The 22,031-nt window shown below is 40.4% G+C and overlaps 1 protein-coding gene across 12 annotated transcripts in view; it reads right to left on the bottom strand.

Moving 5' to 3' along the window:
- Nucleotides 1-22,031, bottom strand: part of LOC146198174 (uncharacterized) — a 212,916-nt gene that overhangs the window by 100,353 nt on the left and 90,532 nt on the right. Inside the window, exon 5 of one of the 12 annotated variants that reach the window (XM_084593535.1) lies at nt 9,034-11,693. The exons of the other annotated variants lie outside the window; for them this stretch is intronic. Within the exon in view, the coding sequence (XP_084449661.1) occupies nt 11,326-11,693 (368 nt within the window). The 3' untranslated portion in view covers nt 9,034-11,325. Of the gene's footprint in view, nt 1-9,033; nt 11,694-22,031 lie in introns of those variants that run through there. 12 annotated transcript variants of the gene reach the window in all.

The raw sequence follows: 22,031 nt of genomic DNA, 5'->3' as shown, positions 1-22,031 counted from the left end.
CACCTGCTTCCACCTCTGCTGAAGAATATTGATTAATCTCTTGCAGCATAACTGAATGGGCAAGCTCGTATCACACAAAATATCAATCAGCCTCTTGCATTGTGCAAGAGTACTGCCCAACATAAAAATTTCTTGAGAAGGTGCCCTCCTCAGGCACAACAACGCTGCCACAAGGCGACTGCGTGGCTGAGCACAGCACCTGACAAAGGAGAGAGAGAGAGCAAAAAAGAACAAACGAAAAAGGGTCTCATACCACAAGTGCACTGCATCATAAAGGAATGGCAAGACATGCAACATGGGCTGGTGGGCAAAATATGTCATTTAAAAACTGCGGAACAAACAGGGGCAATGGCAATGACAAGGCAAGCCGCACCCCTGAGAGTTTAGTCTTTGCCATCACACTGGCAAAAGTGTCACACTACTTCTAGGCAATACAGCAAGGCATTCTCAAATTAGCTGCAGTGACAATCCTGCCACTTCGTCTCTGTTACCGTCTGCGTACTCATTCCCTCTAGTGCCTAACGAAACCAGAATTTATTTTATTTATTTGTAGTTGCTCACACTGGGCTAAAGACAAGTCTCCGAGCCATGAGCCTTTATTAAATTTTGCTTGGATTTTATCGCCTACTGTTTCTTTTTTGCTTAATTGTATATAAACTAGCTTATATGCCCCACTTCAGCAAAACTGTACTACTTTGTGTTCAAGCCACCATAGCAAACCCAGATACACGAAAGCTTTGTGGTACATATATGTAGATTAAAAAAAAAGAAAAAAGAAAACATTCTAACTGACCCTACTGCCCTCCAAAAAAAACTTCCTGCTGTTACAATAATGACAGATAACTTAGCTTTCTTAGAACCATTAGCTTACGTATGATGATAATGGTTTAAAGTTTTAAAGCAATGAACTCGGGAAACAGGAAATATTTTGAAAGATCTAACTGTATAAGAAAGAAAACAGATTATAGTAGCTACTTAGGCAAGCATTCTACAAAACAATATTATCAGAGTGTTAATTTATACGCTCACAGTTACAATCTTGTTAAGAAATGTAATAAGAATTTAAATGCAACAGCAACAATATTACGCAAGAAATGCTACACAGGTAACACAAGGTAAACGCACAAGTTGATAACAAAAAAGTTCCATTTCAAGAAAAAAAAAAAAAAAAGCCTTCAAAATTTGGCCTTGAAAGCAATGTGCAAATATTTCCATGCATTCAACCATGCCCTATCATAACATGCCAAGATCATACCTTATTTTTGAGACTTGAGGCAGCTAAATAGCAACGCAGTCATATCTGGTAGAAAGACAGTACATACAATAACACGAGTTAACATTTCAGGCCACTAACAAAGCAAAATATACAGTAAGACACCTGACTACAGCTTGCAGTGCAACAAAGCCAGGTGTTGCTTTGTGAATCCAGTGAAAAAGTTGGAAATAAAAAATCACATATGACTGAACTGCAAGCTGTATATACATCAAGTTGCAAGTGACCCTTTTCCTGTTACATACTGCTTTACATTAGAAAGTATGGATAGGTCAGATGTCTGAAGCCAACCCCCCCCCCCCCCAGAAAAAAAAGTAGCAAAAGTTTGATTCAGCACAGATAAGATGAACGCAGAATTTTGCCTGCACCAAGATTTAGGCAGCATTATTTTTTTTTTTTTTTTTACCTGGAAGCATTGAACATTTTCCTGACTGCCTTGAGTTGCAGCTATGTCACCTTACCTCGCCCAACATGCCTACAACATATACTGAAGACCTAACAGACACAAAATACAAAATATTCTCAAAAATGGACAATGGACAGGTTTGTGTTGTTGCAAACATGCTTAAGAATTACAAATTGTACTGGAACTAAATACCTACTGCTAGCCAAACTCAGAAGCAAGATTCATGCCACATAGCATGTCAACGCATCATCACTGTCCAGCTGCAGGAGGCAGTTAGCTGAAATCTAGACAGGCATGCATAATGCCAAGGTACTGCTGCGGGGTTTTTTTTTTACATGTTTGCAACACAAACTGCAGACACCGTCCAGAGGTGCAACACAAAGCAGTCTCGCAGAAAAGAGGCAGACAGAAATTATTTTTAAGCAGTATTAAAACGTTGCTGCCCACACCTGCAACAGGACACTGAGGAAATTAATTTTCAATAAAAAGTCAGTACCAGCACAGGGCAGGTAATGAAACAGACGATTTGGATGGAAGACAAAAGAACACACTAATGCTTAGCTAAAGCCTTTTTATTTTCATTTTGTTCTTTTTTTTTTGCATTTGATTCACTAGTAAAACAGCTCTCACAAGACGTGTATTTCGAGAAAAAAAATCTAAAAATACGAAATAGAAGAAAGCAGTACAGCAGTACAACCCATAACCCAAGAAACCTACAAGATGCACACTTCTTTGTTCTGGTGCCAACTTTCACAACGGGACAAAATTCTCAACACCAAGACACTTCTACACAATGCACTTCACAAGTGTGAAAAACTGCATATGACAGGGGATGCATACATTTCAGAACACCTCAGGCTCATTTTAGAAGCCCTACATGACAATGCCATTAACCTTTCAAAAGATTACCTTAGCTCCTACATCTGTCTCTAAAACATCAGCCAACTTATTATTTTTTCACATAGAGAAACAGACTATCGACCAAACAAAGGTGAGAATTTGTATAGTAAATAAAAGAAGGCTACAGTTTTAGTACCAAAAAAAATTGCATCACCTTAGAAACATCTAGAAAAATGCAACAATGCAAGCAATGGAAGACGTGGCAAATGCGCACTCATAGGTAAATGGTTTACGACAGTTTCATATATGTCGTAGTGTCATACTGAAGTATGCCGACCTTCGCAAGATTGCGCATTTATATTCCTTCCTTGGCTGATAAACTACAGTCACAACACAGATCAAAGAAAGTTTGTCTGTAAATAGATATAACAGGAAGCCACTGTGAGAAATGCTAACGCCATATGCATAGTTAGAAGGCTGCAGTTCTCTAAAAAATACCATGCCTGCTCAATAATGACGGTTAAAATAAGGAATCTTCAGATTTGCTATCCTCAAGTATATTTCACAATGACAGCATCAGCATGTTCTGCTAAATACTTGTGGAGGACACAACAAGCCAGCAATGGTGCTGTTCCACCCTTTGCCTTTCTAGGCAAGGTACTGCTAGCCTTTCTGCATATGCAGATCATGTGACCACTCACGCACGGCCTGTGCACAAGGTACAAAGGTCGTGTGCCTGACTGCAGGTTCCTGTAAACTGTCCCATGGCTGCCCAGCAGCACCACAATTTGTAAGTAATGCATACTCCACTCTCCCTCTGACAATTTCATCTGGCAGCAAAACTTGCAATGCTCAATCAAAAGCTGCATAGACAGTGACAGCGGAAAACTGTCTAACATTTGTAATGCAAGCAACAAGTGTCAGCAAAAGATGTTACCAGCATCTCAATAAATGCACCTCTTCGGCTGCAAGATACCAAGCCATCGTAGGTCACCAGGGCCCACAGAAGGACTAGGCTGCTAAGCCTAAGGCAGCGTCTGAAGCTTAGCATGCAACGTATCAGGTTGGAGGTGTGCATATGTTAAATACACACCTGTAAATGCAAGACAAATGCTTTTGGACAAAAACAAAGTGCCATAAAAAGAAGAAAAAATTTTGTTTCTTATTTTTATATCTCGCCATGCGAGAAAGCAACTGCATGCAGCTTATTTTGCCCAATAAATAGCGTGAACACACAAAGAGTATTTTCAACCAAGAACTACAATGCCTATAAAGTTTCTTTGAGTAACAAAATTAAATAATAAAACGAGCTATCGAAGCTGTTCTAAGAATCTGCAGCTCGCAGAACAAAAAATGTGCACTACTCCTTTGGCAGAGTGATGTAGTTACTCTCACTTTTGTGACATGGAAAGCTTAACTCCATTTTGTGCCCCCACTTGGTGGTCCTGTTAGTGCTATGAATTCCACAGAATTTCAACAGCTCCAGTGTACAAGCATTTAGTGCACCAAAAATGTCTGCATGAACTTCCAGGCTGTTAAAAATTTTCAGGCATCAAGTCTTGCAAATGATCATGCAATATGCATCAGACCACTCATAAATAGAGTGGTGAAGGTACTCCCCAGAATGCTTGCACATCCATTGCATAGAACAAGCGCAATAATATCTAAAAAGTGCATGCTGTAATTATTGTATGGAAGAGGTTCACACAAATGCTTGGGCAAATAATTAGGAGACGCATACAGTGATTGATAAGTGCTTGTCAACCATCATATGTGTTTTCTCTATGTCCAAGCATTTGGGCTAACTTCTTCTACACAATGTGGAACCAACTAGTCTGACAACATGTTCTTTTGAAAGTGTTGTTTTCTGTCAAGTTTTTAGAACATAAAACCCCCTTCTGCAGCAGAAAAGATTTATCTAGAAGTCATGCCTGGGGAATCAAAAGTGCTCCAAAAGCACCTAAATAAATATTTTGGCACAAATGCTTGTTTCTTCTATTTTAACCAGCCTAAAGAGAGATAAAAGCCAAGCAACGTGCATATTTCAGCACACTCTCCAAATGCAAGGCTGTTCCACACATCTACAGAGCTTTGTTCTAATGAGCAAAATTGCCGAGTTTCTGCCAAGTTCTGTTTCTAAGGTGCATCTCTTCATAGAGGAAATGAGCATTCTCTCTACCACAAAACTTACAGCAAATGCAGCCCAATACTATGCAAAATTCCAGAGAATACAGGTTATCTTAACACATACATGCCCTACCTCCAAGGAAACTAAAAAAGTCAGTAAAGACAGAAACACGAACACAGCATTATACTAAATATATATATATATATATATATAAAAAAAGGAAGACTAAAGAGTATAAAATGAGGTTATCTGACTACAACAGCCATCACACCGCCCCAAAAAATGTGCATGCTAACAACAAAAAAATCGCATCTAGCGGAATGTGACATGACATGAGGAATGAGGAAAATCCCCAAAGCAGCTTACCTTCTGTAAGATAGGTTTCCTACTAAATGCGACAAAAACAGGTAACACCGATGTGACAAAATGTGTTGCCAATTTTTCATAACACCCTAAGCTCTGCCAAAGTGCACTCACACAAAAGCAGCGCCTCCATAGCGCACCTATCAAAAGTATTCTATTGGGTAGGAACAGAGCACAGGTGCGGTGACCATGACAAGAAAGGAAAAGAAATGCATAGATTGTTCATTACAGCCAGCAAGTTCAATACAAGATGAAAAAGCTGCATGAAGGGTGCGCCTAAACAAGCACAAAAAGAACACAAAACATATTGTGATATATAAAGAAGATAAAATATATATATTGATAATATAATTAATAATAATAAACACCCTGTGTCCCTGAAATAAATTAAAATTACATTTTCACTGTTGCTGAATACTAAATAACTATAGCGTTCTCTTATACTAGACCTCTCCAACATTGCACAGAAGCAATGGTGAACACAGATGTAGGAACAGAGGCATGTGAACAAAATATCAACATGGCAAATACAAAGAGATTGTAAGCAAGGTCAAACAAACCTAACAATGTGTACAAGTGTACCCTGATACCGTAATAAAAATGCATGCTGCCATACTGCATGCAGGTAGGTAGATATTGGATGCCGTACTTGAAAATATAATAGCAAAATGGAAACCAAATGTTACGGAAGCAGTACGTCATGCAGCTTTACAATGTGCAAACATTATTAAAATAATTCAGGATGACAGTCAAGTCTGACATTGCAAAGGATGCTATAATGACTGCATTTCTAACACCATATATAAATGAAGAAAAAAAGAAAGGCTACATAAAATAAAATAAAATACAAGCTACATAGTGAGACACCCTGTATTCATTGACCAAAAGAATTGATAAAAAATTCATTATCTTGAACAAGCTATGCAGACAGCATTATAAATACAAAAATCTAACCTAGCCTTACATAGAGAGCACATCATGCACACCTTATGGAAACATATGCCTTTTTTCATTCAGCTGCTTGCATGATCTTACTATAACATGAACAGAAGAGCTCTCTGCAGGTGCAGGGCTTTGCAAAACAAGGACTACTTTGTTCTCTCAGCAGCTAACGATTTCATGCCAGTCCTTCACATGAGATGAAGCCAAGCCATCATCACAATACTTTCTCCCTGACCTTAAAGTGCACAGCTGGAGCAGTTGCAAATACATGAATACATGTGACATTTCTGAAGGAACCAATGTGGTGGCTCCACAAGAAAAATCATGCAAAGTAGAAGAGCAATTTGCCAAAATTAATGCAAGGCTGCTCCCCAAATTGGTATTTACATTCACATTTAAAAGCCCTGAAAGAGCTCATTACTCTCCCACTGGCCACATCACTGCACCCTACATGTATGAAATGTGGGCTTGCTTGGTTTTTGACGACCCTATTATAAGTAAAAATGACAAACCTCTTTGTAACTGCGAATGAATGAAGTAACTAAATATATCAGGGGGCCCCTGAAGACTACTGAGCTGATCTTATGGTAAAAAATTCACTTCTACATTCCGAATGGCCACAAACATTTTTTGTAGAAACTTATTACCAGCGAAGTTAGTGATGTACATAGTCGTCCACATCTGGTTTCAACACACACCGGTGCTTCGCAGAGTGCTTCTTGCGGACTTCTAGGGAAATATTGCGCAGGCGCAGTGGGTACTGTAGGAGGCACCTTTGGCACATCATCAGCTACAGCACACCAGTGGCAATGGATGAGACTTTGTTCGTGTTCTCCACACACATATATATCGCCAAAGAAATTGGAGTGTCCTAAATGACTTCACGTAGATGTTGAAACTCCCAGTTTTCGCATCTCTTTCTCGGGTGCTCGGATTACGCATCACGCATCACCAACACTATGCGCTGCAAATATGCTTAAAACCTTCTTTGGTCTTCTGGCTCCACTGAAGTAGTCTTTTAGCTAAGAGCTAAGTAGGAAATGAAGGCTTGATAAAAATATGCACCCCTGTAGTCAGCAGTAATAAACAAGAAAACTTTGTTGCCCACAGAGCTGCCAAATAATGTGGTGTTTATTCACCTGGCATAAAAAAGACTGGCAGCTTCCAATCATTAAACATCTTGAGAAACCAATTCAACCTGGGCAGAGGCACATAGCTGGCTGGATGACCTGATCACATCACTTGCATTGCCAAAGAAAACCGTGAAAATATGAATGGCACAGGGCGCCGCAGTGATGACTCATCAGCATGCTTAACTGTGAAAAACCTTCCAGACTATCACTCCTTTCAGAAACTTGGATCACACAAAGAGGTTGCAACTGACAACTATGATCAAAACTTGCACAAAGCAGCTCACAAGAAAAGTGAAGAAAAAAAGTGGCCTCTCAAAGCTAAATGCACACTAGGACTGCAATATTACTTAGCCATTCTTGCAAATTATGACGAAGCCACCTACTTCTTTCGTATCAACATAAATTGATGAACTCTGGAAGTTCATCTTCACAGTATCAGAATTTGTAACCTGTGAGGCCTCGCAGCAAAGCTGCCTCTCAGGCGCCATAATTTAAGCGGATCAAATCACTTGTTGGCAGCCGGCGGACATTCCAGCGGCTGAGCAGAAAGCGCTCGCAACTATGTCATGCACATAAGTAGCAGCCTCACAGTACAGAGCTTAGACTCATGCGAAATGGGATTTTTTTCACACAGCTATATCTCATCTATATCTTAATGATAAACAGAAACCGTTGCTAGAGTGGATGCGCCTTTTAAACTAGACGCAAATACTCAATCATGGCAGGCACTCGACAAATAAGCCTAGCAGACATGCTTCAAATTTTTAACTCCGTTATACTAGATGACCTTGTGCCTGCAAACAGAAGTAACACGTGTTGTTCTGCTTGTTCTGTCGTCAACTTTCTCGCACTGTTTGAATATGGATAACAACCAACTCACCCAGCTCTTTTTTTTTCAGACATGCGCAGCAGCAAGTGCGCATGGCTGTTGACTAAGAACAAACCCACTGTCACTTATGGCCATGCTCAACAAAACGACAGCATAAAAGCTGTAGATAAAGGCCATGGAAGAGTAGGAGTCATCTCGAACAGAATGGGAACCGCAGGCCATGATAAAGACAATTCGAAAGTGCTCTGGTTCTTTATTGCAAACAGCATCCTATGTGCTCCGTTAATTAGGAAAGACTGAAAGTAAAAGTCCGAGACAGAACCAGCATTTTTGCACCAATACTGAACTAGCAGCTGTCAGTCACTAATTTCCTAGGAAATCCCAACTGCACAGAGAGTTTGCGTGCACAATGAGAGAGCAAACTTCAGTTGCCTCCTATGCGGAAAGCGCAGCAAGTGATGCAGGAACTCTGCAACAAATTGTGCGTAGAATGGTGGCCAAACTACTGATTGCATTGTGCCAGTGGTATAGTTCCCTGGGTACTCCCGAGAGCGCTTGCGGCTCGGAGCCGCGTTCAAACTAGAAGTGGCCGACCATGTACATTGGAAATTTAGGCTAGTTGGCTCACTGATTAAAAAAAAGGCAAAGCAGTGCAACAAACAAGGATAATAAATCGATATGTGTATTTCTTAGTAGTGCTGCTTTGCTCCTTGCCAATCCCTGATGCTAAATTGCCAAAATATTTTGCCATGCTGCTGCTTACATCACATCCCTCACCTTGGCAGCATCTTTAGTGCAACATGACCGAAGGGCTCATGTCCTAGTTTTGCACCGCAGGAGGTATTTGCAAAAAAATAAAAGAAAATGAAGGAGTGCTAAGGAAAGAGAGGAGAAAAGCTGAGCGGCACTGCACCACTGAGCTGGTCCAAACCCCAAAGCCCCCTGTTTGCAGCAAGTGATTCACAGACTGCCACTCCTCGGATTCATGGCATCCCTGGTGCACAGTAGCGTGCAGAATGCTGCGACAAAACAGAGAATAAAAGAAAACCCAGCCTCCTTGTTGTTGCTCGTGAAACCGAAAAGAAAGACAATAACTAAGACAAAGAAAAGACAAACGAGCACTAATTCCAACTGGCTTTATTTCATGCACGTAGCAGAATTTTATAGTTTTGAAGTCACCTGCACATGCTCACAGGCTATAGAGTGATGAATGAAACAGTTTTTCAAGCTGCACATGTGAATGATGTAAGATATTGCATCTCTTTTTCAGACAACAGAATCAAAGGAGCACTTACATAATCATCGCCGGTTAGCACTAACTGCAATACTTCCACAATTTCTGGCGTAATATTACATCTAAGAACCTTATATTTGTGCTTTTGCATTCAGGGTGGTTAGCAAACCACTATTTTAAATATCCCTGACTTTTCCAGGTTTTCCCTGATTATTTCATTTCAAATTCCCTGCCAAGTGAAGAGACTTAAAAATGTAGCTGCTGTATTTATTAATCATATTCTGCAATATACAATAGTAAAAAGGCTGTCATTAGAATTAATGGCCAATAAGAAGGTCAAAAGTTTAATGAAAATTAAAAGCGCACTGATGCCAACCTCAAAGCACGGGAGCCGCCCACCAAAGCCGAGCCAATGCAATTCAATATGACTGCGCACACGTTTGGCAGGGCAGCTGGCTAATCACTTTATTGCTGGCCACTGCTGATGTGGTTATTTCAGCTTTTTGTCGCATATAATCTCATGCAGCGCTTCCGCATATTTTATTGAGCACCCACCTCACGTGCGCATTGGTTCTTCTATTGTGGCAGCTCAGCCATGTGCTGGCATCAAAGTAATACATCATTTCCACCTCGCCTTGTGTCATGGCCACTGTGGTGGTCGCATGCTGACGAAACCGCACTAAAAATAAAAAAGGAAACCTACATGAATAACATACCTGCTGTACACCAGCTTAAAATGAAAATGCACTGCAGAATCTATTGTACCATTTATCCTGACTTGACAAAATTTTGGTTTCCCTGACATTTCACTGATTTTTCCCGATGCATAAAATTTCCTTGACGATTCCCGGTTTTCCCGGTTGCTAGACAACCTGGCATTTGAGACAATAAACACTCGTGTGCCCCCCATTTTTGTTGTCTACAATATAGTCGTGCTCACCCAATCTCTCATTTAGGCATCTTCATGTTTGACCCGAGTAAAATAATAGCCTGTAAGCATACGAAGGTGACTTCAAGACTATGAAATTCTGCTTCTTGCATGAAATAAAGTCAGTTGGAAATAAGTACCCACGTGTCTGCCCTTTACCCTAGTGCTTGTCTTTAATTGTGCTTTCATGGCCAGTATGTTAAACCAACTCACCCAAACGTGGCCATTATTCCTTGTTGTGATAGCCAAAATGCAATGAAAGATCTTGCAGACTGCTGTCGCAGCATGTCACTTTAACAAGACATGGCAATCAGTGGCCAATTTGTTTTCTTAATTTACACTGCCTGGTGTATGCCTGATGGCATGGAAACATACAAATAACTTTCCTCAGAGGCAGTACACATAAAAAAAAAAAGCACTTGTAGTGTTTGACCTAACAGAGCATGGTAAGAGCATTAAATCAACTTCTGCGTGTAAACAGTGGCATGAGCTTTGGCCATTTTAAGTCTTCATTTGTGCCACAAGCATGATTATTTCATGCATTTTTATGCACGAAACCCAGAGAGCAGCCTGATATTCATCGATCCTCAAATCAGTAATGAAAAAAAAAAAAAAAATCAATGCTGGCATTCAGCAAGCTCAGCTGTGCAACAACTATGCAATAAGGCTAAGCAAAAACAAAAGATAATTTCAGAAATCAGCCCTGCAAAGTGCAGTGGAGTACAACGCAAGCTTTTTGTTCCCTCAAACAAAAAGTGAACTAAATAAAAAAACTTTGGAATTATAAACATTCAAGATACAACTAGTGGTACCTTACTACAACATATACATCAATGAAAAATGTAACATTTTGTAGTCTTAATTTTAAGCCATAATGCAAACTAGTAGTGCTACCAATTATGCCAGGTCTCTGAAAGTAAAGCAAAACAAAGGCAAGCCTGCATCAAGCTAAAACCTAGACATTCTTTATCGTCAGCCAAAAAATGACTCCTCTGACCATGCCCCACTTGCAGCTGGATGACACAGAGAGAGAAACTGCCACATTTTCAACACTTCTTGTTGGAAGTGAAGGTCTAGCTAGCGCAGCTTGCTTGCACAGCAAATATGTGCTCGATAAATCTCTCAGCTTTTCCTCACTTCTGGACGTCATAAATCTTCCTCTCCCCATACCAACAAAAACGGAGTGTGTGCGACAGACTAGGAAGCCACGGGCATGCCGATGACACCCACTGCCTAACACCAAATCACCCTATGACTTGCTGTTCATATCAGGAGGGAGAGGGAAGCGGTACTTGCGGTACTTGAAGTCTACCACACGCATATTGTGGATGGTCTGGAGGTGTGTCTTCAGGTTTCCGGGCCAGTTGAACAGCTTGCCACACACATCGCACTGGAAACGTCGGTTGAAGGGCTTATGCATAAGCATGTGGCGCCGCATGCTGTGCTTGGTCGAGTAGGTCTTGAGGCAAATCGGGCAGGTGTTGTCAGCACGGGCAGCCGTTAGCAGTGCCGACCCCGCAGCTGAGGAAGGCGACTGCAGCTGCTGCAAGTATGAGTTGTACTTGCTCAGGAAGTCATCCACACTCGTCATCTGGTCGTTGCCTCCCCCACCACTTCCTGGGATGGGTTGGGAAGAGGAGAGCAAGAAAGAGAGAAGTAGAGAAATACAAGAATTAAGCAAGCGTTCAAAAGCCTGACCCAATTAATTTGCAATACCTAGGATGCCATAAGCACAAAAGTGTTCACGATGAACAGTGAGTGCATCTGAAATGAAGCTACAACAAACACAGAAATGAACTAAAGGCAACTGGCGCCACCACTTCTTCGGATAGGGCGCGGAGAAAGGAGGAGAAAGAGCAGTGTAATAATAAAATAAGTTCAGAAAGATCAATCAAATCATTTCCAACTAAAAAGACAACAGGGTCACACAGAGGTATGCAGTGAACAATGAGCATTTCCAAAGTACAGCTAGGTGAAAATTTGAGAGGAAATAAATAAGGCAGACTAGACGAACAATAAACATCAACAGCAAAACTTCAGTCTCAAAATGGCACATTATTACAAAAAGCAGAGGCATAAGATGGGAAAGGTAAGCATGGAAGGCTAAGTGATGTTGTTGCTAATAGATCTCAAACATTAGAAAAACAAAACCTACTGAAACACAAATATTAAAAATTAAGCACAAATAGTCATTCCCAAAAATGGGTCAAAGGGCACTGCCATGTTGTGCTTGTATTACAGCGCAGGAAAAGTTGACAAGCTCTCCCGCAGTCAACTCGCAGGAAAAAAAAAAAAAAATGTTCTGTGTATTTTATGAGTAATAGAACCTTTAAGTTTTAATAAACTTATGACTTACTGAACAGCTTATAATACAACAACAAAGGCAGTAAAAACAAAACAAAAAATACATAATTTTACAATTAACGTTCCAGTAAATTTAATGCAACAGCCTGTTATTTGGAGCACCATATGCTAAAAGCTCCATAGTTCAACAAAAATAGTGCACCGTGTTCACGTTTCCCAATGCAGATAACACACATAGCCACAACCTAAACCAGTTTTTAAAGAAAGACTAGAATAATGGTCACAGCATCCAACGAAGTGTGGCTTCTTTCCATGGCTTTCAGCATGCAGCAAGTCAACTCGTGAAAAATGAAGCTTCCTTTAATGCACTGCAAAGGAAAGGTACATGGCTCTCATCAGTTCCACACTGCACAAACATCCAACCTACACATGAATAATGTGAGACCTTACCTGAAAAACGCAACCAGCAAAGCACAAAACAAAGAATCTAACAAAGCACCAGAGCCACTCCTTCCAGACTGCTAACATAACTGGTGCTTGGACAACAGCTATTATGAACTAATATGTCATAGAGCAAGAAAAGAACTATATACCAGTAGCATAAACTGCATCAGCTAAAAAGGGCCGATTCTTGTTTCTTGAGATCAAACTAAAAAACATGATGCACAGAAACTCAAGTTTAATTGATCTTTGTTGTTCTGTATTTCATGATTATAAAATACCTTAACAGAAATCGAGGCTAATAGCTGCACTCTTTGTTCCAAAATAGAAAGCTAACAGCCACTTGGAGTCCATGGATAGTCATAAAGTAAAAATAGAAAGCTAACAGCCACTTGGAGTCCATGGATAGTCATAAAGTCAAAAAATCATGACAGGCACTCATCGTTTATTGCATAAAGCAGAAGCAAATACTACAGCCAGCAGATAGGAGAGTACAAAGTTGACAGATCCAGAGAGGACGCAGATGCATGTAGTTTTGCTCCAAGACCGACGTGTCATGCGGCTTTATAAAAATGCTGCAACACATTAAAAAAAAGATAGTAAAATAACAACAAAAGCTCATTTTGATACATTTCAACTAGGAATAAAATGTGCAAAAGCACAATAAAAATGCCAAGCAGCCTGGCATCACACTTTATCTTTGAATTGCACAGCTGGCTCAGGATCAGAATGTGTACTGACTAAATCTGCAACCTATTCCACATGCTTGTGATATTGGCACTAACCAGGAGCTTGCCTGAGGCAGGTGTAAATATTGTTGTGCACTTGACACAAATGCAATGCCAGGCATGCTGGTTATGCTGGCAGTAATGGTGAGTAAAGTAACAAAAGAAAAGATCCCTCTTAAATAGAAAGGCTTAATAATTTTACCTCAGTTTTCTTTTCAATTCCAAAAGATGATATACTCCAGCATAAACAAATGCACTACGGAACAACTATAAATAAAGCTCTGTAACCGAAGATACGCATATATATGCATATATTTCATCAAATGACTAGAGCAGCAATAAATAAGTAAATCAACAGTGTTTGTATGAGACAAAAAAAAAAATATGCTTTAAGAATAAATATGTGATGCACAAAACAAGCATAAATTGCATGTGATTTGTGGCTTCTTTCAGGTGCCGCCCAATAGAGCCACGCATATGCCTTTATAAAATTACTCGGGTGCAAAGTAATAAGAAACTTTGCTGCAAAACAATTCACAGAATGGCCTTGACGTGTAATTTAGTGATGATGACACCCAACAAACAGGTTTTTCACATACCGGCAACTAGAAACACCGTCCAACAAGTTAACAAGACCTGGATATGTATGCCAATCATCATACTCATGCAAGAACAATTACTGCAAATAGCTAAGATAGTTAAAAACTAGCCTACTGCATTCGAGAGTGCAACAACAACTTGCAACTACTTGCAACAAAACATTTCATCCCCATTGGTTTTCTTTTTACAGAAGACATGCTTTGTAGCAAGGCCAATACAAAATCAAATGAAGCTTGTGCCTACAGCAAAGCCTTAGTTTTATGAATGCTCTCCAACAGCTTAAATCTTTGTAAGAAAGCATTTTAATGCTTTGAAACTAGCAAGAATTATCGCTTATAGATGGACTACACCACAACTGCAAGATAAAATAGAGGCATACACACAGTGTAAACAAATGTGTCAAATACAAGAGATTACCAAATAAATGGATGAAGATCGAAACAACAAAAAATAGCAAAAATGAAAAGGACTCAACACCTAGACACAAAACAATAACACTAAGCACACAACAATGTCAAAGAGCAAATAAACTCTTAAGACCATAAACAGCGAAAGTAACATCAACACAGGCTGATTTCACTTTTATGAGATTGGACCAAAGTTTCAGATATAGGGTTGGCATAACACACTACAAATCTTTTTTTCCTACCATTTTATTGCTGTTTTTGCAATGTAGCATAGCATGTACTGTCAGGAGAAAACGTGGCGTACAATATTACAAGCAGCTGCGTCACTCACTGCTCTTGTGATACCTTACAGAGCTTTCAATAAGCCAGATTGTCATGATTAAAAACCAACTAACATGCCTCTACATAAAAGCAGTCACCTTTTCGTCTGTCAAGTTTAACCCCATCTTTCGGTTCAGTAGTCGAGTGTCCAAATTGCTGAGCCACCATAGTGAGAGGTGCCACTTTTGCGTTCAACAGTACAAACTATGTTACACTCCATGTCAATCAAACCCGCACAGAAGTGCAGTTCACAAATAAAACAAGGCCTCAGAGGGTCAAGCTGCTCTAAATTTTCTGCATCGAAAGTGGTCAACCTCTACGCGTTCAAAACTTTGATGTCTGACAAAAAAAAAGGCGCTTTGATTTATGAAAAATAGTGTGGCTCTGAAACGACTGTGTACAATATTATGCATATTATTCCCTCAACACACCTCATGGACTTTACAGGGTGTACTGATCCCCATCGCTTAAAAAATCTCTTTATTTTTGCCACACTATACTTTCCAGCTCAATTTGTTCGCATGTCTTGCACAAGCTGCCTTTAAGTAGCGAAAATGCCTCCCCTCCCTACTGTTAACCAACAACATAGTACATAAAAAATTACTGCCCCAGCAGAAAACAAAACTTATAAAAAAAAGAAACCTGAAAAAGCCCTCAAGAATCTAAATTAACTTAATTTCTTGCCTACTCTAGAAAAAAAAAAAAAGAAAAAAAAAGCTTACATGGCTGTCCGGCTAACCTTCATTCGTAGAATTTCATACAAATATGGCAGCAATATAATTTCAGCTGTATAATCCCAGTAGTACCTACATTTCAGTGTCAGAATTTCTCTTTTGTTTTGGGTGTGGTGCTGCCAAAAGGAATCAATGACAATTGCCCACATAGACAACCAGCCCTTATCCCCTAACACTGGAAAACTCAAATTCTGGAAGCAGGTTTGAAGGATAGATAGAACAAAATGTTTAAAGTATGTCTACAAAAGAAAACAAACATTCTTTGAAAGCAAGTGCTCAATGAAGTAAAAGAGCCAGTACAGTACCACACATTTACAAGTGTAGCTCAGAACATGTTTCCTGCCACAAAATGCCCTTTAAACACTCAGTATCTAGCACTATACAACACATCAGCACACCAACACGACTACCACGGTGGCCTGAAAGCCATAGCCCACCTTGTGGGACACAGATACGCACAAAAAAGCCACTGCAAGCATCTCAATCACGTTAAGGTGTCACTAGGTGACAAGACCTGTTCAGGAGGCTAAGCCTCGGCACAGCAGACATCAAACAGTGAACAGCAAAAGACTTGTTCTCCAAGTGGAGTAAAGGGAGGACACCTTCTAAGAAGGGTTCCTGCTTGTACGTGCAACTGCCAGAGCTTCTCAATGCAGATGCAGATGCAAAACTGTGGCTCACTGCCTGAAAGTAAAACTGCTGCCTTGTGTATGTTCGTCGCAAGCTGTCTCGCTAAGTGAAGGAAAAACTAAAGGTGCCCATGAACACCAACGTGCAGAACTCAGCTGCACGCTGGTGCCTGCACTGCTGCTTTGGAAGCATAATATGCACATTTAATTCATTGGCATTATAATGAACGCATGTAGACAAGCCCTTCAGCATCTGCTTCTGCATAAAAATACCCTGGCAGACATAAATAAAAGCCTCACGCTTGGAGCATGGAGCCAGTCAGGTAGGCAAAAAACGACCTGGATCAGATGCATGCTCCTCAGAAGTGCAGCTTTTCATCAAGTACTGCAGCATACGATTTGTGCAAGATTCCAGAGCCAAAGACAGATCAATAAATACTGACTGTCGATATTCTCCTTTATAAACCAGCTTCGAAAGCCTTCAGTGCAGTCTTGCAAGTTTCCTCACAAAATGTACCTAAGCCTGGGAGCTTGCTTAACATAGCGAGCCACATAAGCTCTCTAGTGCTACCACAAGGTTGCTACAGACCAGCAACATCAGTACAAGCATTGTTACCAGGCAAAAGCTATGCCGCACCTTTCAAAGCCCTGTGTAATATAATTCTCCAAAATGGACACTGCTAGCACTTTTCTGGGAAAAGAAACTGCAACATGGGAGTACTTGGCTAGCCAGCAAAGCCTATCCTTTGCAATGCTGAATGGAACTTCAAGATCAGGAGTTCAACATCAGCCGATATCCAGAACAACACATTGTGAACTGCCAAACATGGCCACAAGTGCTTCAGAAAGAGGAAAATGAGCACAGGGCGTGATAGATGACTGCTAACTGTACGAGGCTGCAAAAGGCATAGTTGACATTAAAGTGAGGACCACCTCCACACATGACAATTCGATACTGCAGGAAATTTGAGCAAGAAGCGTAAAGTATGGAAAAGCGAGCAGAGCTTAATGCCCAATCCTGTGAATATGGCAAAATGCAAGTATCGGTAAGCCAGCACTAACAATAGATATTGTTACCACAGAGAGCTCATATGTGCAAGCACTGTTCTTCAGACCAAAGTCATCCTGCAGGGCGTCTCAAAAGAAAATGGACAGAAAATAGGAAAGCAAATGAGACACAGCATGGCCAGTAAATACACATTGTTTGCCCGAGTAATGCAATGAAATTAATGAGTATGACAACCATGTTTGCCTTTTCCCTTATCACTGCAAGGTGCCACTGGGCTTACTAAGGCGTACTAGCAACCTACAGGATCACTTAAACTAGATAATAAATATTCTCAGATAATTTTACTAAGATGAGTCTAATGATTTTAACCTGAACAGCAGACAGAAATAAGCAGACTCAGTGAAAGCTATTCGTGGAATGGTTTTGGGAAAAAAAAAAAAAGGCGAAGTAAACGGTTACATAATTTATATAGTGAAAACACACAAGTTAATGACAGCAAAAAAATTAAAGGTTTCAAAATAACTAAGAAATTCTCAATATCAACATAAGGGATCAAATTCAGCCTAAACTGAAAGGGATAATTTGGCACTGGGCACAGCATGAACAAAACTACCTTAACACAGTTGCCTACATCGAATTCAAAGCACTAAAAATGGTTAGACGATCAAGAAGATAAAACAAGGAGTACTTATGCATCATGTTCTCTAAATGCAGCATAGCAAAAGTACTGCGTAACATGCAATGCTTGCTAATGCACTGTAAGGTCATGAATTTTCACGTAAGAACTGCTGCTTCATGCTTACATAATTCTGTGGCATAACATGTATAATGGCAGGGTTATGTTCATTCCCACCACAGCTAGGCAAATTAACAAGTATGCCATACCTGATTACGCCAGGACAAAGAGCCATGTGCACAGCCAAAGCTAATATTTCCGAAGCTTGGCACTTTACACGTCCAATCATTGATTTACTCCAATAGGCATGAAAGGCCCATGCTTTAGAGCTACTCATACTAAAATTTCCATGTATGCCACATTTTTAAAAATCAGGTGAGTCTGCAATGATCCCACCAAGATTTCAAGAACTAACTGTTGTAGTTCAGTGTGAAATGAACTTCAAAAAGAAAATGCATTGCCATCACAAACACTGGCAACGAAGTTGCACACACTCAGGCCATCACTTAAAAATATACAGAACAAAATTATTCTGTGACAGAAGTGTCTCTCAAATACCTTGCAAGTACCTACCTTACTTCAATAAACAGGGAAAACTTTTACTTTTAAAGATTTTAACAAAATCACATCGTTCCGAACCAGAGTACACAAATGCTACATTAAATACTGCCATTCTCCACCAACCTATGCCCTACTTCACCCTCCAGGAAAACTGTCCTGTGCACGAAGCCTCAGCTTGGCATAACAGCATTCAGTAGGGTAAAAGTATAAAAGTAATTACCGAGGGTAAATCCAACTGCTTTCACAATACTGTCAAATCAGACGTCTGACTGTACAGTAATCCTCTGGCAAAATTTTCTATTTTTTTCAAACCCATCAAACTATGATCCACCTCTATAAATTTAAAGCAACTCCCAGGGATTTTATGAGATTTAATGTTCTAATGAACACTTCACATCCCACCCTGATCCTTGCTAGAAAGTTTTTGGCAGCTCTCTGGAAATCCATTCCCGTGAAAATTAATTTTACAGTTTCCCATCTATGTAGCCTCAATTCAGGTGGTTTCTGTCATTCACAACGGCACAAATGCTAGCCGCACGTTACCGTAACTCCCCAGAAGTGCAAATTTCGAAGCATGTATTAGAACATCTTAAACATTTCGTGAACAAAGTAATAATTTCCAGTCAATATTTCAGCCATTCAATATGTACAAGTGTCAAGTATTTCTGAAATAATGTCTTCAATGCCATTACTATGTCAGCTGAAGCATCATCCCTCGTCATAGAGTTTCAGTTTTGGTTTGCTGTCCTTCCTGTTTTAACACTGGTTGAACAGTTCAGTAGCCTGCTTTTTAACTGTGGTTGATGCTTTTCAGGATTTGCTTCAGAATAAAACTTCCGGTTAATATCAGCAAATACTTGTTTTTCAACAAAAGTGAGCTAGGCTGTACATTTGAGAAAAACACCAACAAAAGTAAGCCCATTGTTTGAAATTTGTGCTAAGCAAAAACAACCAAAAATTTGGGGATGCATGTGACTACTATCTGGCTATTCGTTGCAATGGTAGGCCACACGGGGAAATTAAGATGATGCTTGAACCAACTTGGTCAGGCAACAAAAATACCCTTGACAGCTTAGAGCCGTCACTAAGAAAAGGTTTCCAGAATTGCTAGGAAATTTTCCACCAGTTTTTTCGACATCAGTTAACTTTACTCTCGCCTCACCGTCATTTTCAATGAGACACTTTTCAGCATTTTCCCAGTAATTTGTAGCCGTTTACTTTTGTAGACCAACTGCAGTCCCATGCCACCAAAATGGCATGCTTCGTTCAAACCAACAAAACAGAGTTGCTTTCTGCTTATTCTGTAGGCCCCTGCAGAACATGAGAACTTGACATAAGGCTTAACATATGCCTAGATACATTGCATTCTACATTCAGAGCAATGCAACATTATAAAAGTGATACACCAATGAGTAGTTCCTGCAGTGCATGTGAACAATGCCAGTAAAGCAAAGCATGAGATCTGCTCCATGTCAGTACCTGTTGCCTGTCTAGTCCTTCTGTTTATATTTGCATTTTATATCTATGCCACAATGAAATACGGTCAAGCCTTAGTGTCAAACTGAGAGCAAAACCTTGTTTACCTTGTCTGCATGCCCAATGGGTGTGAGTGTCCAAACATAGATGAAGGCAACTTTTGTAAAAAGTAAAACTGAACTTTTTCACACTAAGAGAAGCGAACACAAAAGCATGCACTGCACTGTATATTACAGCTACTCTGAACTGAACATATTCTGTAATGTAAAAAGGCCTGTTCACCTCCTCCTACTGAATTATAGCTTGAAACCTAAAACAAAAAATGTTTTCAATCTGGATGTCCACTTGAACAGAAATCCTGCATGATAGGTTCTTTCCCTTCAGGATTTGTATCTTGCGGTAGTGAATGCAGCCGTGATCAGCAGGGTGTTACTTAAAAATACGCGCCCCAGATTGACAAATTTGTTTGTCATTAAATTTGTTGACAACAAAACTGATAAATTTTCCCATATGTGCTCAAAACTAAGATAGGCAATACAGACGTCTACATGCAAGGCATATGAACTGATAGTAAGCAAAAATGAAAATTTATTTAGCTATTTCCAAGATCAGGAGTGACCTTACTACGATAGCTGAACATAACTTGGACATTAATGGATGACGGTATCCATGAGGCAAACCTCCAGGCGAATGTAAATGACTCCTGACCAACAAAAGAAAGCAGATATGAGCCTTCATGACTCTAATAACACTGCCATGCTTTTTTTTTTTTTTTTTTTCAGAAGAGTAAAATTTACCTCGTGAAATTCCCGTGTTTTACCAGCTGTTTGCTCTAAGATTAGTCTCAGAATTGTTCTGAAAAGCTCTATATTTTTGTTATCAAGCTTACGTAAGTATAGGCCGGTGAAGCAGGCACATTTGAACGCGACGTACAGCCTCTCGCACAAACAGGAAAAATTATCGGACGGCTATGTTAAAAAATGGACTACTGGTTAGACGAGGTAGTACGACGAAAAAAGAGAGAGACGGTGTGTGTGTTAAAGTACGACGAATTCGACAAAAACAGCAGTTAAATCAGCACGCACACAGCGGAGGGCAACGCGGCGCTAGGTATATTCATTGCATGTGCTGAGAGCACAAGAGAATTCAAAAAAGCTTGTGCGAATTCGCACCCTTCCTCATGCTCCGCGTGAGGTTTTAACGCGCAATGCACGTTCTGCTTCCGATGTTAGGTACTACCATTTCTCGTGTAGCGAGGTGTAGGATCTCGGGTGCTCGAAGTTATCACGTTATAGTGTCGCAGTACCTCTGCTATAGCGGCAGTCTCTGCCTGCATCCGTGGGCACCTGTTCCACTTTTTTTTTTTTTTTTTCGGTCTTGGACCTTAGATAAGGCACGGGCGTCGCTTGCAGACATACGAAGCGACCACATCACTATCGGAACGCACCGCTGCAGCGCTGGACGCCCGAACCCACGTAGTATCGACTGTCGGAAGTGTTCGCAATGAAGGGGGCATTGCACCCACGTCACCTCTTAATACACGGCAAGCAGGAAAGCAAACATGACTATGCCCTACGTTGCAGCCCTTTTGTTGCTCAGCCTTTGCTTCCATCAGCACTCCGACATCAGTGCATTTTTTTTTTTTTTTTTCCCACAGCGGCACTAGCGCATCGAAATGAGGTCATGCGAGTGTCGATTTAAAAAGAACTGCCTCATCCCCTTGATGCGTCATTCGATCATATACGACTGGTCCTCGTACAGACAGATACAACCAAAGCAAACACCGTTCTCTAGTCGCTACAGGCGGAAGCGATACATAAGTCTTACTACCAGATCGCCTAAGCCTACCAGGCCTTGCGAGAGCTGCAGATGTGACGTGCAGGCGCCCTCAGCAGCTTTGCATGAACGCCCAGATCTACAACACAAGCTGCTGCTGCTACAAGCTACAGCTGTTCTTTCACAGATTCAAAGGTTTCGGTTACATTAGTCTGCTGCTGCGTGGGCATAGTCCGCACGAAACCGCTTACTACTACCCAGAAAACAAGCACAGCAAGCCCCAAAAGAACGTT

Source organism: Amblyomma maculatum, chromosome 2 (genome assembly GCF_055883805.1).
Source record: "Amblyomma maculatum isolate TAMU_Amacu chromosome 2, ASM5588380v1, whole genome shotgun sequence".
In the NCBI taxonomy this organism is placed as follows: Eukaryota; Metazoa; Arthropoda; class Arachnida; order Ixodida; family Ixodidae; genus Amblyomma; species Amblyomma maculatum.
The sequence above is the reverse complement of the archived record's forward strand: the minus strand, read 5'-3'. Positions and strand labels throughout refer to the sequence as shown.